The sequence below is a fragment of the Sitophilus oryzae genome, unplaced genomic scaffold (genome assembly GCF_002938485.1).
Source record: "Sitophilus oryzae breed Bouriz unplaced genomic scaffold, Soryzae_2.0 scaffold_41_pilon_pilon, whole genome shotgun sequence".
In the NCBI taxonomy this organism is placed as follows: domain Eukaryota; kingdom Metazoa; phylum Arthropoda; class Insecta; order Coleoptera; family Curculionidae; genus Sitophilus; species Sitophilus oryzae.
The window spans coordinates 1,812,442-1,835,667 of NW_022146996.1; the positions used below are offsets into that span (position 1 = coordinate 1,812,442).

The following is a 23,226-nucleotide window of genomic DNA, read 5'->3' on the forward strand; positions in this document are numbered from 1 at the left end:
CGAGACGACGACCATTCGTGCCATGAACCTTGGTACGTCTGATGTCGAGGATGGAGAGCTGGCCTCTGTGGAGCCGTCTCAGATACTGGCTTTTCTTAAAGCCCTGAGACTGTATGATGAGTTATAACTCGTTATAACTCAAGAAAGGGGAACACACAATAGAGATCTTTATGGTCGCGGTGATTAACTCCCCTCCTAAACATTCTACATTCTACTATAAAATTCTAAATCTCTCATTGCAAATATTATTTTCGTTTTAATTGCTGCTTACAGCTACAATTTTTTTGCATTATAGCCGGCGCGGTTCAAAGCCTACTTATTTAAAGTGGGCGAATTTTTATAAACTCTATATCTCGAAGAGGAATCGAGCAAAATATCAAGTGTGCTATATTTTGGGAAAGGTAATTTTGAGGTCTTTCCATTTAATTAAAAATATACAGGGTGTCCCATACAAAAAATCAAATTTTCTGTTGATAATTCTTAAATTATTAATTTTAAAAAAATTATACTTAAACCATTAAATTCTACGTAAAAAGGTGCTTTGGAAATGTTTTCACAAAAATACAACATTTTCCATAGCAAAAAAGGTAAAGCGATTTGTTAAAAATGCACATTTTTGAAAAACACCCCGTAACTCCGAAACAGTAACAGATATCGATATGCGGTTTTCACCATCACCTTTTTGACAAAAATTGAGCTCCAGACACCGATATTAGTTTTCGTCTATCTCCTATAGGAAAGGGTGTTTCCCTTTAAAAGCGTCCAATTTGACCCACCCTGTACAGACTACAGTAGTAATAAAAAGTACATACAAGTAAAGAGCATTAATTAGAAATTTTCTAACTTTTAAAGATTGGTTGTTGCATTAAATAAAAAAGACTACCACGATATAATTAACAGTTTAATTGTTTCTTACTTCTTAAACCTGTAGATAATTATCCATATATTTTTTTTCCTTTTCTTGGGTATGAGGTTTTTTTTAAATAAATTGAAAGATGGAAACTTTTTTTGTGCGACGTTTCGCTCCAACATAGTGGGCTTTACAGACTGGTGCAAGGCGACTTTTAAGATTGAAGTGCCTGAAAAAGCCCACTATGGTTGGAGCGAAACGTCGCATAAAAAAAGTTTCCAACTTTCAATTTATTTAAAAAAACCTCATACCCAAGAAAAGGAAAAAAAATATATGAATATAATTATCTACTTCCTGGTCAACAGAAATGATCCCTACACAAAATTAAATAAGAATCCTTTTTCAAGGAGGATAGAAAAAAAAGTTAACAAATATCTAAATATAACAATCTTATTAATCTTCTTTAAAAAAATGCAGGTGTACCACCCCTAGGTACCTAAAGTGTAGCACAAAATTTAAAAATCGGTCCATAATGTTTATATCTTTCTAGTGCTTTTTTCCTATTGCTCTAGTTTCAGAAAATTTTAAATAGAAAAAATAACTTGAAATAGCCAAATTTCAAAAACCAATCGCATTATGACAGGGTATTTTTATAACAGTTTTTAACCCTATTTAAGGTATATAATTAGTAATACATTAGTGTAAAAATATGCTATTGCCGACTAAAAATACTATTGCCGACTAGAACTATTATTGAACGAAAAGCGAGTTTTTGCTCGAGTTATCCCATTACTAGTAATTTCAATAAAAGTGTGCTTACCTAATACAGGCCCTATAGTTAACAAGACCGGATAGTTCCAAGCCCCAATAACAAGCACAACGCCCAACGGGTCAGAGTAAATTCTGATTTTATCAAAGATGTTCAGTAAAGGTTTTTCTGGTTTTTCCGGTTTCATCCAGTCTTTTAAGTGTGATATAAAGTGATCAGCTTCTGCAATTAGAACCTCAATCTCAAGTATGTATATTTCTTGTTCAGGTTTTCTGAAACATTATAAAACCTTACCAACAATGAGTTAAAAATGCTATCATTATCAAGTAAATAATTTTGTCGTTCGTAGTATTTTATTAGAATACCTATTAATACTACCAGGGATATGTTTAAGTATTTACTTAAACATAATTTTTTTAATTCATGTTAGTGATGTTGATTTTCGTTACTTTTGACTACTCGTTACTAATCGTTACTCGAGTACTAAGTAATAATTTCAAATATTCGTTACTTTGATTATTATGATTATTTTTTACTGATTTTGGTACGGCTGTCAATTTTCTAATTGCTGTCAACCTTTGTGTCTAATTTCACCTGCTTAAGGGACATATTTTGAAAAATAAATTCTTAGTACCCACTTTACTTTTTTCATTTTACGTTACCTAAGAAACTTCTACGCAAAATTTCATACTTCTAAAACCCATTTTAACAAATTTTTGAGACAAATTTCACCCTTTATTTCACCCTCTTAGGAGGTGAGTTTCCAAAAAAAATCGCTTCTAAGTAACCTCTATACAAAATAAAAGCATACCCCTAGGACTAATTTAAAAAAATATATATACAAAATTTTACCTCCAGTTCTATCCCCTTATTTATGTGTGAATTTTCATAAATCGCTCCTCAGTGGTCAATTATGTCACCCAAGAAACCTCTGTGCAAAATGTCATACTTTTAGAAGCGATTTCAACAAATTTTTGTACAAACTTTCACCCCTAACTTTACCCTCGTAGGGCATAAATTTCCAAAAATTGAGTATCTACTTTCGTCACTTAAGAATCTCTGCGCAAAATTTTATACTCCTACGACAAATTAAAAAAAAAACTACAAACTTCCACCCCTAGTTTTGGTAGTTTCACCCCCTTAAAGGTTGAATTTCTGAAAATCGCTTCTTAGTGTTCAATTACGCCGCTTAAGAGACCTCTGTGCAAAATTTCGTACTCATAGAACAGATTTTAACAACTTTTTGTGCAACCTTCTATCCCTAATTTCAACCCTTTAGCGGCCGACTTTCGAAAAATCCCTTCTTAGTGCTCACTTACCCCTTCTTAGTTATCATTTAAGGAATACATTTGCCAAATTTCTTGTTTCTATGTCAAGCAGTTTCGGCTATGCATTATAGGATAAATTTATAACAGGGTCCGGCAGTAGTGCGTCGGGCATCTGTAGCTCCTAGAAGAAAAAACTTGAGAATTTTGTTGATTGAGAATCTTGAGAATTGAGATTTTTTTCAAAATGGAACACCCTGTATATTATTGCATTTTTGGTTTCCTTTCAGATCTCTTTACAAAACCCTAAGATATGAATAAATATATTTCGATAGTTTCAGAGGTATTATAAAATAAATCAAAAATATATATTTTTCAGCCCTTCTTAAAAAAATTTATTAAAAATACAAGAACTGTTCTGAAATCAAAACTATATTAGGTATTTACTTTAGATGGTCTGTACTTACTTTGCTATAAATATGAAAATCGTAAATCATACAGGATGTTAAAAATTCTACGCCAAACTTTCTAAAATATAAAATAATTTTTCTTCTTTTTTTTTAAATGGAACACCCTGTATATTATTTTTTCAATAGACAAAGAATTAAAAAATGAACATTTTTTGTATTTAGAATATTTCAAAATTTTTAAGGGTTTCGCAGATATTTACGGTTTTATATTTCATATGGCATTTTCCACAGTAAATGTTTATCAAAGCCACCCAATGATTTTTCTCTCGTATTTTACCATTGAAATCGCCATATGAAATAATACTGCGTGTATCTGGGAAACCGTTAAAAATTTTGAAATACTCTAAATACAAAAAATGTTAATTTTTTAACTTTCCATCTAATAAAAAAATAATATACAGGGTGTTCCATTTAAAAAAACAAAGAAAAAATATTTTATATTTTAGAAAGTTTGGCGTAGAATATTGAACATCCTGCATGATTTACGATTACCATATTTATAGCAAAGTAATAACAAACCATCTAAAGTAAATACCTAATATAGTTTTGATTTCAGAACAGTTCCTGGTGTTTTTAATAGTTTTTTTAAGAAGGGCTGAAAAATATATATTTTTAATTTATTTTTTAATATCTCTGAAACTATCGAAATATATTTATTCATATCTTAGGGTTATGTAAAGTGATCTGAAAGAAAGTCAAAAATGCAATAATATACAGGGTGTTCCATTTAAAAAAAATCATCCAGATCCACTCACACTTTTTTGAGCCACCCTATAGAAGTTAAAATATTTTCCTGAAATACATCCTGGTATATACTTTAGGTTTGCACTTAAACAAAATTCTCAAGCTTTTTATTCTAGGAGCTACAGATGCCCGACAGCCCGACACACTATTGCCGGACCCTGTATATCTAGGACAGATTTAAAACTTAAATACACGACATAGAAACACGAAATTTGGCAAATGCGTTCCTTAAGTGATGTATGTGAGCACTAAGAAGGGATTTTTGGAAATTCGGCCGCTAAGGGGTTGAAATTAGGGGGTTAATATTGTACGGACGGAAATTTTGCACGGACGCGGACGCTCCTTGGATGGCGTAATTAAGCATATAATTATAGCATATAGTGGTGGTAAAGTATCAGTACAGGTCAACTTCAATCAGTATAGTATAGTTAGACTGTATTCAAACACGTATCGTCGCTGTATCAAAAAAGTAAAGGCTGTCTTTATCGAATAAATATTTTAATATAGACTCGATAAAGGTTATATACAGGGTGGCGCCTCTCATACGCCGCGGAAGCTCCAAGGAGAACGGTAGTTTATATCGAAGTGAAATTTTGGCAGCATATGTAGGTTAATTCAGAGCACTTTTTTAAATATATAGAGTTTACAGGGGGTGGCCTCGAAAACCTTCTCTATGCGCCTAACGATCTTTGGACTATTCTAGATTTCTTTTACCTGTCGGTATAAAAGCCGGCGGCAGTGGCCTAGAGAGGGCAGTTATAAATATACAGTTGACGCGCTAAAATTCAAAATAAATTCTTAGTTATAAATCGTTTGTAAATAGTTCTATAAGTCTTTTTATCGTTATTGTTTTTGTTAATTAGTGTTAAATAAATAGTGTTTAAATAAATTGTGACTTTCTATCCACACGGAACCGACGAAAAACGTAACAGTATGTTAAACCAAATTGAAATTTGACCTGAAAAGTTATACAGGGTGAGACAAAATTAATATGGAACATTAGTCACTTAAAAAGCAAGTTACACCTTTATTTTAAATGTAACACCCATTATATTTTTTCGGTGTTAAATAGATAATTTATAGTATGTCTTCTAAATATTATTAAGGTTGCTTACCCCTCAGACAAAGATTTTCCTAGGTATTTTAATTTTTATGATTTGCGTCACTAGACAGCTATGTTGAAGTAATGTCAGACATATTATCACAGCCACCTAGATTTTCTCAAATAATAAAGATCTACTCAAATCAAATCATGTAAATGAAAATATATAAGAAAATCTTTGTTGGAGGAATAAGCAACCTTAATAGTATTTTGAAGAGATATGAACTCTCCATTGAATATCGTAATAATATACTGGGTGTTCCATTTATATATTATACTGGGAGTAACATTCTTTTAAAGGTGACCAATGTTCAATATTAATTTTGTCTCACCCTGTATAACTTTTTTGGATCAACTTTTAATTTGATTTAAAGTACAATAGTTAATTTAACTACATATTAGGATATACCGGGTAAATTTTAATTTAGGTAGTTTTTATTGTAATTTAAAAATTGTTCTTTATTTCTAGAAAATGTTAAATATGTCAAAAACCTTATATTTTATTCATATACTTCTCTTATAAAACTCACCTTTATTTTTCTCCCAGAATCCGAAAACCATTTAATATATAGGATGTTCCATTACAAAAAACACAACTTTGATATGTAACTTTTTTTGGGGACACCCTGTAAAACTCTCTATATTTTTAAAAAGTGCTCTGAATTAACCTACATATGCTCACAAAATTTCATTTCAATACAAACTGTCGTTCCCCTTGGAGCCTCGCCACGGCGTATGAGAGGCGCCACCCTGTACTGTTTGGTTATACGGGTTACTTAGGCCGTTACGTTAAGGATGGAGCGGAGTTTGTGGCGGAGTGAGCTTCATGATAGTATCATGAAGATCTCCAATTATATTGGGCTAATCTTCCAATATAATTAGAGATCTTCATGATGGTAGTTTTTGAATAAGATATATTCTCTATAGTTACATTTACAAATTCTCACCGTGTAGGTATATGTAAATTTTGGTATTTGTTAATGTATCTATAAAGTCTCTATCAGTGATTACTTTGTTTAAAATGTGATGATGTTTTACCGAAAGTCGGCCTCCAGGGCTGCACAAAGTTCTGGTCCAACCTCTTTTAAAAACCGTTTTACGTTTCTTAATTGTTGTGTTCTGAACTCGTACGATTTTGTTTTTCCAGTGTTAAACGCTCGTCTTGCCGTTGAAACCATTTCGGCAGCTGTATGCTTCTCCGGAGTCGACGATTCAACGTCTATCACTGTCATATTTTTAATGTTGTTCCCATTTATAGCTCTAAAAAAAGGAAATATTACTTTAATTTTTTTATAAATTTTTATTATTGCAATTTTTTACGAGACTAACTCTAAAATAACGTTTCCTTAAAGACCTAAAAAAATCTTTACACAGGGTGATCCTTAATGACATGCAATATAAAGAAGGCGATTCCTTGACCTATTCTAAGAAAAAAAAACTTGTAAAACACATATGAATATGTCTTAAACATCTTAACTATTCAGATACAGGGTGGTGAAAATTTTTTATTTTTTTTTTCATAATAACTCTCATAACGAAATTTAAAACACTTCTGCTATGCATAAAAATGAATTTTTTAGTGTTCAAAAGAAATTTCTGTTGTATCTCTTAATTTCCCTCCGGCCAATGCAGAAATGATTTCCAAATTAACAGTCACCGCATCACATTGAATCAGAACCTGAATTAAAATAACTTTAATTTTTTAAAGCGTCAAACGAAAAAAATCAAGAGATAAAAATTGTTTAGAAATGGATATTTTTTGAAAATAATGTTTATTTTACGAAAAGTCAGTGACTTTTCGTAAAATATTCAATATAAAACCCGGAAAAAAAGGACACCCACTTGTAGAAATAAATAAAATTGTTTGTAGATCAAAAAAGACATTTTGATGTATATGTTACAGCAAAAGTTGGAAATCAGTGATTGTTAACAATTACCTACTAGTAAAAGCTCACATTCACTGATTTGCTAAGACTAGACCAGTAAAAGTTCAACAGCTTAGAAAAAACGAATAATTCCCGTTGAAGAAAATTCTGGCATATTTTGTCCACGATGAAGAACTTTATTAAAAAAAACCTTGTACCAATAAGTATTAAGCCGCGTCCAATCTAGGCGAACAAAATCTTTATGAATGTTTTTTTTTAATTTGTTTTGTACGATTTAAAATGTTTACTATGTTTTCCCTTTTAATATTTAGAAGGTCATGTCGTTATTTTCTATAATTTTTAATAAATATACTAAAGAAGTAAATTGAAATTTTAAGATATGTGGATCAGCTTGAATATTGAGGTGATCGAATATTCTTAAAAGTTTTATTTGTTCTAACTTCCACCAACATTCTTCCTCACCACACTCGTTTTGAACAATAGAATAACTTTTACTGGCTACCTTTAGTAAATGTTACTTTCACTAGTGAATCTTAGAAATCGCTAGGAAAAGTCGACAAATCTCTTTAAAATACCACATTCACTGGTCCAATGCGTAATTGTTAGCATTTCCTAGTGAATGTTAACAATCACTGAATTTTCTACTTTCACTGTAACATATAGAAGATGTGTGTCAAGTTTTATAACAATATCTGTATCACAGTTCGGATTATTTCACGAAAAGTGTAGAGGTCGTTAAAAGCCGTAGCGGGAATAAAAAGCCAGGAATTATTTCGTTTCACTCCACCTTTTTAGCTTTTATTATTGGATTTAATAACTATTTTTCTAATGTGATACTGTAATATGGTGCTACATATTTAGCATAATAGTCTTTACTAGAATACAAGTTTTATGTAAACGTTATAATTTTTTATCTTTAAATAATTGACATAACACCACCTAAAAAGCACCATATACCTACCATAAGCTTTACTCGTAACTAAGTAAATTTAATAATTCGTAACAGTAAGTAATGCGTTAAATAATTGTGTAAAGTCTCCATTTAGTCGATAGCTGGTCCCATTTACAAACTAATTTTGCGAGTTAAAAAACAATGAATGAATAATCCGTTTTATTACAAAAGGCAAACATGATAACTAACAGCTATTAAATTGATGGATTTGAAAGACATGTTTGAAAAAGTGTAGTTTGAAATGTTGAAAAAGTAATAAAATATTTTTCTTTGCGTAAAAAATACTTTTTTTTGTATAACAACTAGTTTTTTATGTGTAACAAATAGTTTTATAAGCGTAAAATAAAACACGCCGCGTCACTACGTATTTCTAACGCTACGTCCTACGTGGGCGACAAAAGCGTTAGAATAAGCGGGCGACGCTTCGCGTGTGACAACAGGGGGCGATCAACAACTCAACTTGCGCGACATATTACAATCGCCTCCGATGCCGCTTCAATCGCGCGACATCGCGCGCATCTCCTATCTAGGACAGCTTCGTAAGAAAACATTGTTTGATAAATACGCGTTACGCTTCGTCCTACGTAGGAGACAAAAGCGCGCAATTCGGTCGGTGCAAGCGACGCGTATTTATCAAACAACGTTTTCTTAAGCTGCGTATTCAATTAGCGAACGCATACGCCCGCACGGCAACAAACGTATGCCTTCGGTTAGTGTGGACGTTAATAATTTTATCGAGGAACGCATGCATTCGGTTGCGGAAAGGTTCGCTCGCTTGTCGGTACATCAAAGGAAATTCGCGGCACGCTATTTTGGATGTGGCCGTATAAAGGCATAGTATGCGGTAGAAGAAAGCAACGCTTTAAATAATTATGTCATCCACCATCGACGAGGTCTTCTTTTTCTTCTGCACATCCTCGGCGAGTACAATGTACGATGCACTTGCAATTAAAATTAATTCGTCATCGGACATTTTTAAAAATTTTAAGGCATTTACTTTTGCTTTTAATAGCCAGTAAAAATAGCGAATGATTGGTCGGAACAAGACAAACAACACTGCACGCATACGTTTGCTAAATGTAGATGTCAGAGCGCATTCCGAATAAAACATACGCACACTTTTGGCGAATACGTTCGTTGCCGTGCGACCGTATACGTTCGCTAAGTGAATACGCGGTTTCACAAAGCTGTCCTAGATAGGAGAAGAGCGCGATGTCGCGCGACTTAAGCGGCATCAAAGGCGATTGAAATATGTCGCGCGCGTCTAGCTAATCGCCCCCGTTGGCGCACGCGTCGCCCGCTCGCTTTTGTCTCCCACGTAGGACTAGCGTTAGCCGTAGGTAGGCTGTGGAGAAGTGTCTAGCCCTAGCAGTCAACTTTTAAGCTTGACCAATCAGGTTGGTTAGCGTGGTTATTTGAAGTGTGTTAATTCATTTGTGTTTATCAAAAACTCTAACGTGATTGGTCGGGCCTAATAGTTGCCTGCTAGGGCTAAACACAAGTGGCTGTGGCTAACTTGTGTGATACGGCCTTGAATTTTTACTCCCAGCACACGTCCTTACCACTTTTTGTCTCGTATGTCGTCTCGCTAGCTCATGTGTCACGGCCTTGAATTTTTACTCCTAGCGCGCGTAAAGAAGTTTTACAAGTTTAAATATATGTATTTTTTTGTGAAACTAACAAAATTACAATTTTTACTTAACTCTGCCATTTTTGAAGTAAAACTTCTTTACGAGCGCTGGGAGCAAAAATTCAAGGCCGTGACACACAAGCGAGAGACGAAAAGTCGTAAGGACAGCCTATACGGCTTAGAAATATGTAGTGACGCGACATGAATTACTAATAATATAATATAATAATTATTACTACGTGTTCATCTAAAATAGTGTTATTTTAATGCAAATTTTGGGAAAGCGAATCAAGTTATTTATTATTTTTTTATTTTACGCGTATAAAACTATTTGTTACCAGTAAAAAACTACGTTACGTAAACATTACCTACCAGTAAAAAACTATTTGTCACAACGTGTAAAAAACTATTTGATTTAAGATTAATCGTCTGGCACGGCACTGTATGGTGACAAATGGTAATAATTTGGTCTCTGCTGTTATTGGGCCTTAAGTATTCTTTAGTCATTGGTTCAAACAATGTAACATTCTGAACACACATAATATGAACCCGCCTTAAAGCTATAGACATTAATATTATTATTGGCTATAAAAAATCTTTTTATTTTGCTACTTGAGGTGACATTTAACAAAAATTAGGGTTTAATTCGACCATAAATATCAAACAAATGAAAAAATTCTAATGAAAATAAATTTCAAAATTGGTTAGACATTTAACTATTTTTAGGCATAAAAGAAGTATTGCATTATTTGTAATTACTTGCCATTTAAATATATTCAGGATTGTTGCCCAACAAAATAATTATTACAAGAAAAACAATTATACCGGAACACTAAGCTGTAACATAGCAACAAATTTGAAAATTTAAACTAATCTTATTATTATATTTAATAACATTTTAATTCCTATTAAACCAGTTCGAACCAAATATACAAATAATAAATTTTGAATCTATATGAATAATATGAATATATTTCCTGTTACCTGGCTACTTTATTTATCTATGCAATAAAGTTATAACAATTAGAAAATTTTATTATTATCAAAAGTTTCAAATACGGAAGTACACACGTACATATTATGTGCTATTGATGTGTGCAATTTTAACAGTATGAAAAATTACTGTACTAAATAACATTAATGTGTGAACCAAAACTTTATATTTCTAATTCCTACCTCGATAGCTCTAATATTTTTTGATGTATATTCGAACTGAAACTGAAAGGGTGTTATCGACCGGATTTAAGGTTATTTTCTCCCTTTATTTCGATTGCTCATGTGGGTTTTGTTTTTACATATTTAATAGAAAATTATATATGTATTACCTACATCTATTTAAAAAAATGTATTGAAGAGTTTATTTGTTTTAAAAAAAATATTAGAATAGAATAGAATATATCTGCTATCTGTCTTAAGTCGTAAAATTCATGTTAATTGGTAAACGGTATTTTTTTTAAAATCACGTAAGCGGTATTTTTTTATGTCTATACCCATGTGGCCGGTTCATTTTTTAAGAAAAGTCTGGACTTTTTGCTCCTGGAAGATAAATCTACAAAATAAGTTATTTGTTGTACAATACTTGTATACCGGTTGTTTTTCGAAAGTGACTCACCCCTACAACTTTTTATTTTTTTTAGATAAGTAAAAATTTGTTACATTAGAACTAAGGTAAAAAATAAGACGGTGCGACTGTTTTGTTACAAAAGTTGCAAATTGGTTGAGCTTGCAACTATTTTGCAACCTCGGTAACGTATAGTAGTATGAAGTCAAACACGAATCGATTCGAATGGTAGTTTGCAATCTAATTGCGAACTAGTTTGCAATCAGTCACAAATCTGTTGTTCGCTGAGTTACAATTTTAAAGTTGCCTGTATTCAAGTGATTTCCACGTGGTTATTTTATATATTTCAAAATGGGATATTAAGAACTGAAAATAAAATTTGTCGGAGTAGTCCAGTCATCTTAGGGGTTTCACCTCGGAATTCGAGATAACCGGCTGTAAACTCATATCAACCTTTATTTTAACATCCTAAAACATGTCTCAAAACCTACATATGATAGCGTGTGCGCGACTTGTAAATAACTGAGGTCAAAGGTAAAAAAATCGATTTTTTGCGCATTTTTTGCAAATATCTCGTTCCCTTTCACATTTACGCTATCTGTATTTATTATAAATATTGTAGAGAATAAAATTCTCTACAACTTTTGTTTCAAAATTTTTTTGTACCTCAAACCGTTTTTGAGATAGAGGGCGGTGAGCGCGCAGTCTTTCATTATATGTACGTTATTATTCAAGTTCAACCTGTAGCCTCGGTCAAAAACACGCCGTATAAAGTCCGTTAATTATTGAAAAATATATAATTATAAATAATTTACATTTTTTCATAAAAGATCATATTGAATATAATAATTTTTTTCATAAATTAAGTATATCTTCATTTAGTAACACTTACCTCTTTGAACTCTGTTAGCAATCTATAATGCTCCAAATTCTGAGAACAGCATCGATCATCTTCGTTATACACAATTCATCAAATCAACCAAACTGAATAAGCCTGTGCAATTATCAAATCTTAAACCAACAAGTGCAGCAGCTCACCAACATTTCAATCGTGTTTACTACCAAGTTCAGATTTGGTTAGGGCATGATTTAGAACCCCAGAACTGGGATTGGATAATGCGTAATGGGTTCCTGGAACCTACCACTACTATTCTACCTCCAGCTCCAGAAAATTTGCTGAACACAATATTCTGTAACTGCAAGAATGGCTGTGGTTCGCGATGTGGATGCAGGAAATCAGGGTTGCCGTGCTCTTTAGCTTGTGGCCAGTGTAATGGACAAGCTTGTCTCAATGCTTCACCCTATCAGAGTGATGTCAATGAAGATGGTACATTTGACCCCGAAATCCTAGAAGACTTGGAGACAAATGTCGTTGAAGATGAAAATGAAGAAGAATTTGAAATTCCACAACGACCAGACGACGATGATAAAGAAGAAGAAGAAAATTAAAAATAAGAACATGGAGTTCTGGTTATTTTTATTCAATTTCTTTAATTTCAATCATGAGAAATGTATGAAATCGTATTTTTTAATAGACATATAAATTAAAAATGTATTTCTTGTCTTTTTATTTACTTAAAATGTAATTAGTATAAATCTAACTATAATTAAAATATAATTAAAGTATTTCTGTTAACAATTTTCTAATTGCACAAAGAGGTAAGTGTAATTAAATGAAGATATACTTAATTTATGAAAAACATTATTATATTCATATGATCTTTTATGAAAAAATCTAAATTATTTATAATTATATATTTTTCAATACCTAACGGACTTTATACGGCGTGTTTTGACCGAGACTACAGGTTGAAATTGAATGATATCGTACATAAAGAAAGACTGCGCGCTTACTGCCCTCGATCTCAAAAACGGTTTGAGGTACAAAAAACTTTTTGAAACAAAAGTTGTAGAGAATTTGATCCTCTACAATATTTATAATAAATACAAATAGCGTAAATGTAAAATTTGCAAAAAATTCACAAAAAATCGATTTTTTGACCTTTGACCTCGGTTATCTACAAGTCGCGCACACGCTATCATATTTAGGTTTTGAGACATGTTTTAGGATAAAGGTTTATACGAGTTTACAGCCGGTTATCTTGAATTCCGAGATTCCTACCCTATTTCGACTATGACTGGACTAGAGAGGTTGAGAAATACCAAGAACTCTATAATTGTAAATTTTCTGCGGTACTCCAAGAAAGACGTAATAGAGAAAGCCATGTATGGATATGGATGAACCCAGTACTCTCTATGAATCTTGCGTTGTCCTGTGGTATTTATGATAATTATTGAGGTCTTCATCATCTAATTTTCAATATTCGCAATTTGACATTGTATTTTTTTTAATTAAAGTGATTGAAACAAATTCAGAATGAGTTGCATCCGTGTGCGTGCAGCAGTTTCATAATTTTAGTTGGAAACTGATTAGTCGCACAAAATAGTCGCACCGTGGACCCTCGGCTTTAGTTTTTCATAAATTTATTAAAAGTGTACTCTTGAAAGTTTAGAATTGTTGCATGAAATCTTAAAGTTCCATACTCACTAATCGCTGATGCGATTTGTCGATGCGACAACCCAAGAAAAACTTTAAAAACTCAGCCACCCTGTGCAATGATGATTAATTTTCAATGAAATGTAGGTCAATGTTGCAAACAAGAATATACTACATTTTATAGCATATTTACTTTTCCAAGACAGTGACATTGCTAATCGGTAACCCTCTGTGTCGATAAATTTATATCAAGTCTACTACTTTAAATGAAATACCGTATATCTTCCTTCGTTCAGTGCATTTCATATAAATTTTCCATTCCAAAAATAACATTATGTATACAGGGTGTCCCAGGTTGAGCGTGCATTAGAAGTTTCTAGAGAACCACAATATCTAAGTCGGAGATTTTTTGCACATCATTGTTTGACAACGAAATCTATCGATTAAAAATATTTTCAATATGGCGGCACTTTCGGAAATACCAGAAGTTGACTACAACTTTCTTATTTTAAATAACCGCCCCTATTTTTTATTACATACTTACATTCTCTGTAAAATTCCATGAATATTGATGTTAAACACTCTATATCTAACATTAACCGTTTTTGAGAAAAAAAAATATTTAAAATTGTTGGATGAAAAAAACTACCTGTCAAAAAAATTGTATAGCCTAAGCCTAAAAGTCAAATTTAGTGATTGCTACAGCTACTGTGACATAACGAGAAGACATATAGCTATCTATTTCAAAAATTAAATTGTTCAAATGTCATATGATAATGGCGGTAGCTGTCATGGAATTGAGTGATTAAAAAGTTATCATAAATCATTTTTTTTCAAATGGAAACCAACTTTTTTTATTTCACTAGTGAAAAGATTTTACAATTTGTTACTTTTTAATTATACATGTTCCTATACCAATAATAAATCGTTTTTAAGTTATTTAAGTTTAATTTGAAAACGTATATTTTTCTTGATTTTATCTAGCTTCCTTTGACATTAATCAGTGTCAAAAAGTCAGACGATTTATTGCCATCTGTCAGAAAACAAATTATTTGAATTTCCTATATTGTAAATATTGTTGCTTAAAAGTTTAAAAAGTGTATTTAAAAAATATATCTCGTATTTTCGGTCCTTAGTAATATCTAATAGTTGATATTATTAATTATATTAATAATGTACTGTATCAACCCTGAAAAAAAAACACAAAGTTGGCTTGCAAATGATGATCGATAACATACTTCTTTTTGAACAAAGTGTCACAATACGACATGGTCAGATCTTTTGTTTTACATCACTTGACGTTAAATGTCAAAGGCTACTTGTTAAAATCTAGAAAAATATACGCTTTAAAACTAAATTTTAAATAACTTAAAAACGATTTATTTTAGGTATAGGAACATGTATACAGTTCGTCTGCTCGATCGGTGTCTATGAAAGGAATGCGGACAAAAACATTTAAATAAACAGGAATATATTTTATACGTCGACTTGACGAGTACGTCACCGCAAATCGCTCCGCCCACTCACTTTATTGGCTACTTGCAAATTTGTCGAATTTTTATTGATTGGACGCGTCGTCTAATTTTTTACGAAAAACATCGAGAAAATATCGTTTCCCCTCTCACGAATACCCCGTAGCCGCAGAACGGACAGACGTACTGTAGTCAAAAAGTAACAAATTGAAAAGCCTCTTCACTAGTGAAATAAAAAAGTGGGTTGGCATTTGAAAAAAATGATTTATAATACTTTTTTTAATATCTCAATTCCAGGACAGCTGCAGCCATTATTATATGACATTCAAACAATTTAATTTTTGAAATAGATAGCCACATGTCTTCTCTTTATGGCACAGTAGCTGTGGTAATCACTAAATTATCGTTTAGACTATACACATATTTTTGACAGGCAGTTTTTTTCGTCCAAAAATTTTAAATATTTTACGGCTAATGTTAATAAGGTATACAGTGTTTGATATCAAAATTCATAAAATTTTATAGAAAATTTCACACCTCTACTTTTCAACCAATAACATGCTTTAATGTTGACTAGTTACCATGGCAACTGAAAAAATTTCCGGAAATTTTTTCGAGGCGCCACGAAACTTTAGTGGAAATTTTTTTGACAGTTGAAAAGGTAAACATAAGATCTACAATCATAATGTGAATGAACTACAATGTCTATATATTGAAATATTACCCATTTGAGTTTTAGCATTTGATGTAACTAAGGTTGGATTAATATTTTTTTTTTCAAATTTAGGTGTGAAATTTTCTTACCGAACACCACGCAAGCTTAAATTATTCCTGGAAATTTTCTTTCGGGCACAAATATTTTAGGAAAATTATATAAATTATAATTTTCAAAATATTCGTGCCCTCAAAAAAATTTCCGTAAATAATTTAAGCTCTTGTGATATTATAAGTGAGAATTTAAGTATGTAATAAAAAATGGGTGCACCTATTTAAAATAAGAAAGTTGTCGCCAACTTCCGGTATTTCCGGAAGTGCCGCCATATTGAAAATACTTTTAATCGATAGATCTCGTTGTAAAACAATGATGTGCAAAGAATCGTTGGTCTAGATATTGTGGTTCTCTAGAAACTTCTAATGCTCGCTCCTCAGCCTGGGACACCCTGTATACAGAGTGGTTTTTAACATATGTATAACTATTTTTTGACTTAAATTTCTGCATTATAACATATTTTTCTACACATTTACAACTCTACCAAAATCACAATTTATTAAATTCTTTATTCATTTAATCCGTATTAAAAAAATTGCCGTGAAAAGGCTATGGATCCTTTGCAATATTTTTTTTTTAATTTTTAATAATCATAGATAAAGAAAACAAGTTTAGATTGGAGTGTTCGGCTTGCCGCAAAAACTTATAATTGTTTTGGTGCTCATACGTTGTAGAGCGCTGCTATAGAGGTATCTAAAAACAACAGCCAACAAGAACAGAAATAATTTTCTCTTGTCAAAGTCAGAATGTTCAAAAATTATAAAATCTTTTAAAATTTAAACCGCCCTCATTGAAAAACTACCAAAAAGCGTTTAAGCCTCCATTTTCAAAGTAATTATTGCCATCTTGTTAGTTTAATTTAAATTTTGTTTACTCAAACCCGTGATAATTATTATGAAAAAGTGGCATTAAAAACTTATAAAGCTGTGTGAACTGTGTGAACTGTGAACTGCAAAAACCATCGTGAATCATGGAACAACGTCGGTTTCCAATGTTTCGTAGGTATTTCATACATGTCCTTATGTATGAAAAATAAAGTTTCTTATATGCAACACACTGTATTTTATTTTAAAAAAATTAAAGAAAATAATAATAAATTTGAATAAGTAATATTTGGCGACATAATTCCGGAAAAAGCCGAACCGCTCCAAAATTATCAAAAGCGACCGTTGTAAGAATAGCGCCAAATAGTGTTTACATTGTCCTTATGGGCACTTTCCAATCTAAATTTGTTTCTTTTATCTATGGTAATAATATCGATAGGGCAAAACTCTTCCCTCGTCTTACTTACATCACCCTGTACTATTCTGTTCGTAATTGTTGACCTACTATATAATATTTTATTCGTACCTACCTTGGTAGAATATATCCTCCATCTGTCATTACGGATTGCCTTATATAGTAAACACCTTCAACCTGTAACAAATAAAGATAGAAATATTTATTATCGCAGTTTATTATTGACATTTAACTGTCACTGTTTTTTATTAATTAATCTGCATACAGTAGCGCCTCTCACACGGCTTGTTCTAAGAGAACGGTAAATTGTATGGGAATTAAATTTTTGTAGCTTGTGTAGTTTTATTTATACTACATTTTAAAAGTATTTGGATGTTTATTGGATCTACAGGATGGTCCCCAAAAACTAAAACTAAATTAGTGGTTTCAATCAGCGTAGAAGTTTGTTTCTCTAGTTTGAATGTAAGCATTCAGAACGTTAAAATTAGTGGTAGGAATTTTCAATTAGTGGAAAAAGTTACAAAACTTTTAACTTTTCTACTAATTATACTTCAAAATTTGTGAGGAATGTCATTTTGGCCTTTGATTATCATCCATCAAGAGAAAATATGGTTAGAAATCAAAAGTTTATTGTTTTATAAGCTAAATATCAGGCTTTCCCGATAGTACGATAGCTAGCAACGTCGAAAAAACAAGTATTTTAAGACGTCTGGCTCTTTGATATATCTTTTACTATGCTCTGTAGAACAGCATGCGGCCCGTCTGGTTGCCGGTAAACGTTGCGTTCTCTACTGCGCATTGAAAGAAGATCCTATATTTTTATTAATCCTTTAAATTCTAGTACCTATTGAATATTAATCGAACATGTCTCCATAGCGCAGTGCGTAGAGTTTCCGACCACGAACCGATGAACCCGAGTTCAAATCCGGGTCAGGGCAAAGACTTTTTTATTTTATTTTTGTTTATATTCTGATAGTAAAGTATTAAATATTTGTTTTTTTTTTAATTACCAGAATTATTTAATACTTTACAATCAGAATATAAACGAAAATAAAATAAAAAAGTCTTTGCCTGACCCGGATTCGAACTCTGAATCATCGGTTTGTGGTCGGAAACTCTACGCACTGCGCTATGGAGACATATTCGATTTATATTCAGTACTAGAATTTATAGGACTAAATTAATAAAAAATATAGGATCTTCTTTCGATGCGCAGTAGTGAACGCAACGGGTATCGGCAGCCAGACAGCATGCTGTTCCAGAGAGCATAGTAAAACATATATCAAAGAGCCAGACGTCTTAAAATACTTTCTCGAAAACTACTGTTAAAAGCTGTAGTAGTATGCAGGATGGTCGGAACTGTATTCCGGAAACTTCGACAACATATTCTGCAGATAAAAATAAGTAAAAAAGTTCGTATAAATGTATGTCCTAAAATGCTTAGTTTCGGAGATACAGGGTGTAGAAATTTCATTTTTATTTCGATTTTTTCCAAATAATTTCTGAAGTAACGCCTATATTTGGATGAAAATAGGTACCTATCTGGGAGTTTTTTGATATGAGAAATTTGATTTTGGTGTCAATATCACTCCTATTTGTAGGGGGCGCCACCTACATGTGTTATAACTGTTTTGAAGAGTAATAACTTTTCGTCCGTACCTGTATAAAACTCATTAGTAAAAAAATATACATTTTCGTGATTTTTTATATAAAAAATGTATCTTTGTAAAAATTGCTACAAGTAATCGTTCTTAAGATATTTGTAATGGAAATAGTCAATAGATGTCATTATTGACAAAAAAATAATAATATTGAGTACTCGTAGATAGTTACTTGACTGAAATGATAAATATGGGAACTTTTTATTTTTTTTAATTAATCATAAATTTTTCTGCGAATAAATGTTGAGAAAACAGTTTCTGTTGAACTTTTGGCACAAAGACATTTAAAATTTATGATTTCAGTCTAATAACTATTTAGTCAACACGTTTAGTTTATGTCAATAATGACATGTCTATTTCCATTCCAAATATCTCGAGAACCATTACTCGTAGCAATTTTTACCAAGAGACCCTTTTTACGTAAAAAACATCGTAAATATGTATTTGTTTACTCAGTAGTTTTATACAGGTACTGCCGAAAAGTTATTACTCTTCAAACCAGTTAAAAAATATGTAGGTAGAAGAATGTAGAATGAGTGACAGGGGAGGTTAATCACTGCTTCCTTGAGACATTACACAGTCTATAACTCATCATACCCCTGTTGTAGAGGGCACAGGGTATTTCCGATCCTCCTCTGACAACAGATGTTCTTCCTCCGAGGGTACACACCCTTCCACGGTTGGAGTTTGGCCCTCCGTGCCCTTCACAGTCTTGCCTCCGGTTGAGGTACCCGTGAGGTGCTTTCTCCACCTCTTTAACCATTTTCTCCACCTCTCCACGTAGTCTCTCCTTAGACCTGATACCGGTGTGGTCCGGTATCTATACCATACCATACCATACCGCCATTACTCGCTGACGAGTATTTGACACACATCAGAAGATGGTCACGCAAGGCGTTTTCTTTCATGAGCTTTTATGTGACTGAAAAGCCCGATACGTGATGTTATCTGTCTACCGCACTCCAGACATTCAAAAATCTCATTGCTTTGTTGCCTCTTTACTTTTTGGTTGTCGCTGTTAACTGACTTTACAATTCTTCTCCATTCCGTTCTATTGTGAGCTGCCCCTTCCCACTCATTCTGCTTGTTAATTCCTTTTATTCCGGTATTCTATAATAGAGGATATGTCCCTCTTTCTCTATTGCCTCTTTGGATTTGAGGGCAATTCCCATTGTGAGGACCTGACCATGACCCTCCTCCCTCGAGTTAATGACTCGGCAACTCGATGTCTTTACATTTAAGTTCTGACCCCGAATAAGGTTCAGCAGGTAGGTGGTGTCTTTCCACTTGCTCCTCGGCAGAAAGACCGTGATGGCCGCCCCTTTAGGGATGTTTTCTCCCTTCACTGCAACCTGTTCCGGCCCTTGCCAATTTTAAAGCTTAAGTGCGATTTCCACCAACCAATTCGCCGATTCTTGAGATACAAAATCTATGAGAATCATGCCCACCCGAAAGTGTATCCCCGCAAAACGCAGCTGACCCACATTTTGTAGATCGTTGTGTTGCGATCCGATCGCCACTACTTCGTCCAGTATAGTCTCTTCTAGAGACGTTTGCTGGTCGGTGGTCAAAAAAATATGTAGGTGGCGCCCTTTACAAGTAGGAGTCATATTGACAACAAAATCAAATTTCTCATGTGAAAAAACTTCTAGGAACCAATTTTCATTCAAATATTGAAGTTTCTTCAGAATATTATTTGGAATAAATCGAAATAAAAATGAAACACAACAAAATTCTACACCTTGTACCTCCGAAACTAAGCATTTTAGGACATAATTGAAACCACTAATTGCAAGGTTCTGAATGAAACTTTAGTAATAAAAAAATGTAATAAAGATTATAAAATACAAAGATAATAAAATTTCTATACATTATTAACGGTATGAAATAATTTAATCAAGTGGGGATTAAAAAATTTCGAGGCAATATGTAAAACTTTAATAAAAAAGGGCATGAAATTATGCATGAGAGAATGTGAAAATGTATGCCTTCTTCTTGAACAAGGAAAGTTACATACACGGTAAAACCTCTTGACATTAAGAAGCATAATAATAACCATAAAAACAACACGTTTTGTAGGTAATTGTAATTTTTGTTATTTATACAGCGTGTCCCAATAGTCCGTGGACATAGAACTACAACGTATTTTTGAATTCAAAATGACTTCATTACACAAGATTTTAAAAAAATAAACAGATTTTTTAAGATATTTTAATGAGAGATATTCTAATTGAGATTTGGGGTAGGTAGCTATGTTTTGCTTTAAGATTTGACTTTTACAAACGCTAAGAAAAAGTACGGAAAGGATAAAAACTACCCCCACCCCTACATAATTTTTAGTATAAATATTTTCCAACTCAACCAAAGACCGATTTTTTTTCGTAAACTTAGATGTTATTGCGCGTTAAACTTAGCGTTAACCCAAATTAACAATAAAAAACAAAAAACCAATCACGGCGCGTCTCCATCTATTTCAGGAAACGTGGGACTAATTTTTATAACACGGTCATATATTTGAATTAACTTCTGAAAGTATTTCCAGAAATGTTTTGCGAAATGTTTCACGAAATATTTCGTAAAACATTTCGGGAATAGTGTAAAGGTTGTTTAATATTGCTTCACTGCGCAATAACATCCTAAGTTTTTTTATAAAGAAATTTATATACATCCGGTCTTCAATGAAAAATATCGATTTTGAACAAAGATTTTGAAGCGTTAAAAAAACCTAACTGTAAGCTAATCTTTAACCAGCGCTAGAACCTAATGCGATTGTCTGACGAAAAAAATATAAAAACTGAATTTGTAGAAAATTTTGGCTACTTTTATACAGGTGTTATTTCTGAAAAATTTATATTTTTGGAATTGTAATCAAAAAACCGCAAAAATTGCAATTTTCTGCATATTTTTTGCATTTTTATCAATATTCTGTCACTAAATTTTATTAACAAACATCATATTCGGATTCAGCGCCCCAAAAACATAAAGAACAAAATAAATCAGAACTACCCCAGAAGTTTCCCCAAAAATACAATTTGACCAGACTTACAGGACAATATCTGCGGAGGCTGCACAAGCTGAGCCTGGCAATGGCCTCAATAGATATAGTAATTGAAGAAAGAATGGGGGAGGGGGAGGAAGGCCAGAACATTCAGAAAGAACAGCGGAAGTATGGATTATTGTGTAAAAGATGGAGTGAAATCAGAAATGGGAAAGGTACATGTACTAGAACGCTTATGAAGGATCTAGAGGGTTGGATAACTGACCTACGCCATGAGGCAGTTTCTTTCTGGCCACGGGTTTTTCAGGTATTACCGATATAAAATTAAGTTAATTGAAATCCCGAGATGATTTTATGGCGACTCTAATGCTAATACAGTGTGGAGCAGTGGCGGATACAAAGGGGGGCCCATGGGGGCTTTTGGGTTAAACATGACGCCCTAAAAAGCATATTCTACATTACTTTTTATTTGTCCCCCCCTAAAATTAATTCCTGTATCCGCCCCTGGTGTGGAGCATACTCTTTTGGAATGTACCCGATGGACAGCTGAAAGAGTGCTATACAAAAAGCTAAGAATCGATGAAATTAAAATTTCCGATCTAGTTCCAGAGATGCTTTGATCTCCAGAAAATTGGAATGGGGTTCACACTTTCATAGAATCACTAATAGGTTTAAAAGAGAAAGAAGCTAGACAAATGCATATCAACCAGGCAATATAACCGACCACCATGTTTCTGGTTCATATGTAATTACTTTAACTACTATTTCGTTTTATTATCGTAAACATTGTGTTGTCAGGCAGCATTTGGGGCGCTTATCATCCCAAAGCTATCGTCAAGACTCGTCTGGGAATGCCTAGGTGAACTGGAAGCTCTGGTACGAAGATACAGAATTAAATTATTCTGGGTGCATGGCCGCAGCGGCATCCAAGGCAACGAAAATGCCGATGCGCTAGCTAGGCAAGGATCATCGCCATTATATCTTGGTCCAGAGCCAGTACTGGGAATACCCAAATGTATGGCCCGTAGTGCACTAAAACTCTGGATCAGGGAAAAGCAGAATATCCACTGGACAAACAGACAGGGGTACAGGCACAGCAAGACCTTTATAAGACTTAGCTCTAAAATCGCAAAAGAACTGGTAATGCTTAGCAGGAGTAAAGTGCTGATTACAACAGGTCTCTTGACAGGACACATGGCTGTCAAATGTAACCCAATCAAGCTCAACCTATATCAAGGAAGTCTTTGCTACAGACTCTGCGATGAAGATCCTGAAATAGCGGAGCACATAATATTTCACTGCGAGGGTCTGGATCGCAAGCGACACTTTTTATTTGGGAAAACTAGGCTAGAACCGGAGGA

At 33.0% G+C, this 23,226-nt stretch overlaps 1 protein-coding gene across 2 annotated transcripts in view; it reads right to left on the reverse strand.

Moving 5' to 3' along the window:
- Positions 1–23,226, reverse strand: part of LOC115885823 (aldehyde dehydrogenase, dimeric NADP-preferring-like) — a 76,581-nt gene that overhangs the window by 23,636 nt on the left and 29,719 nt on the right. For both annotated transcript variants that reach the window (XM_030904850.1, XM_030904849.1), the window contains 3 exons: positions 17,322–17,383; positions 6,239–6,460; positions 1,671–1,891 (listed from right to left, as the gene is read on the reverse strand). In XM_030904850.1, coding sequence (XP_030760710.1) covers positions 1,671–1,891; positions 6,239–6,460; positions 17,322–17,350 — 472 coding nt within the window. In that variant the 5' untranslated portion in view covers positions 17,351–17,383. The remainder of the gene's footprint in view (positions 1–1,670; positions 1,892–6,238; positions 6,461–17,321; positions 17,384–23,226) is intronic.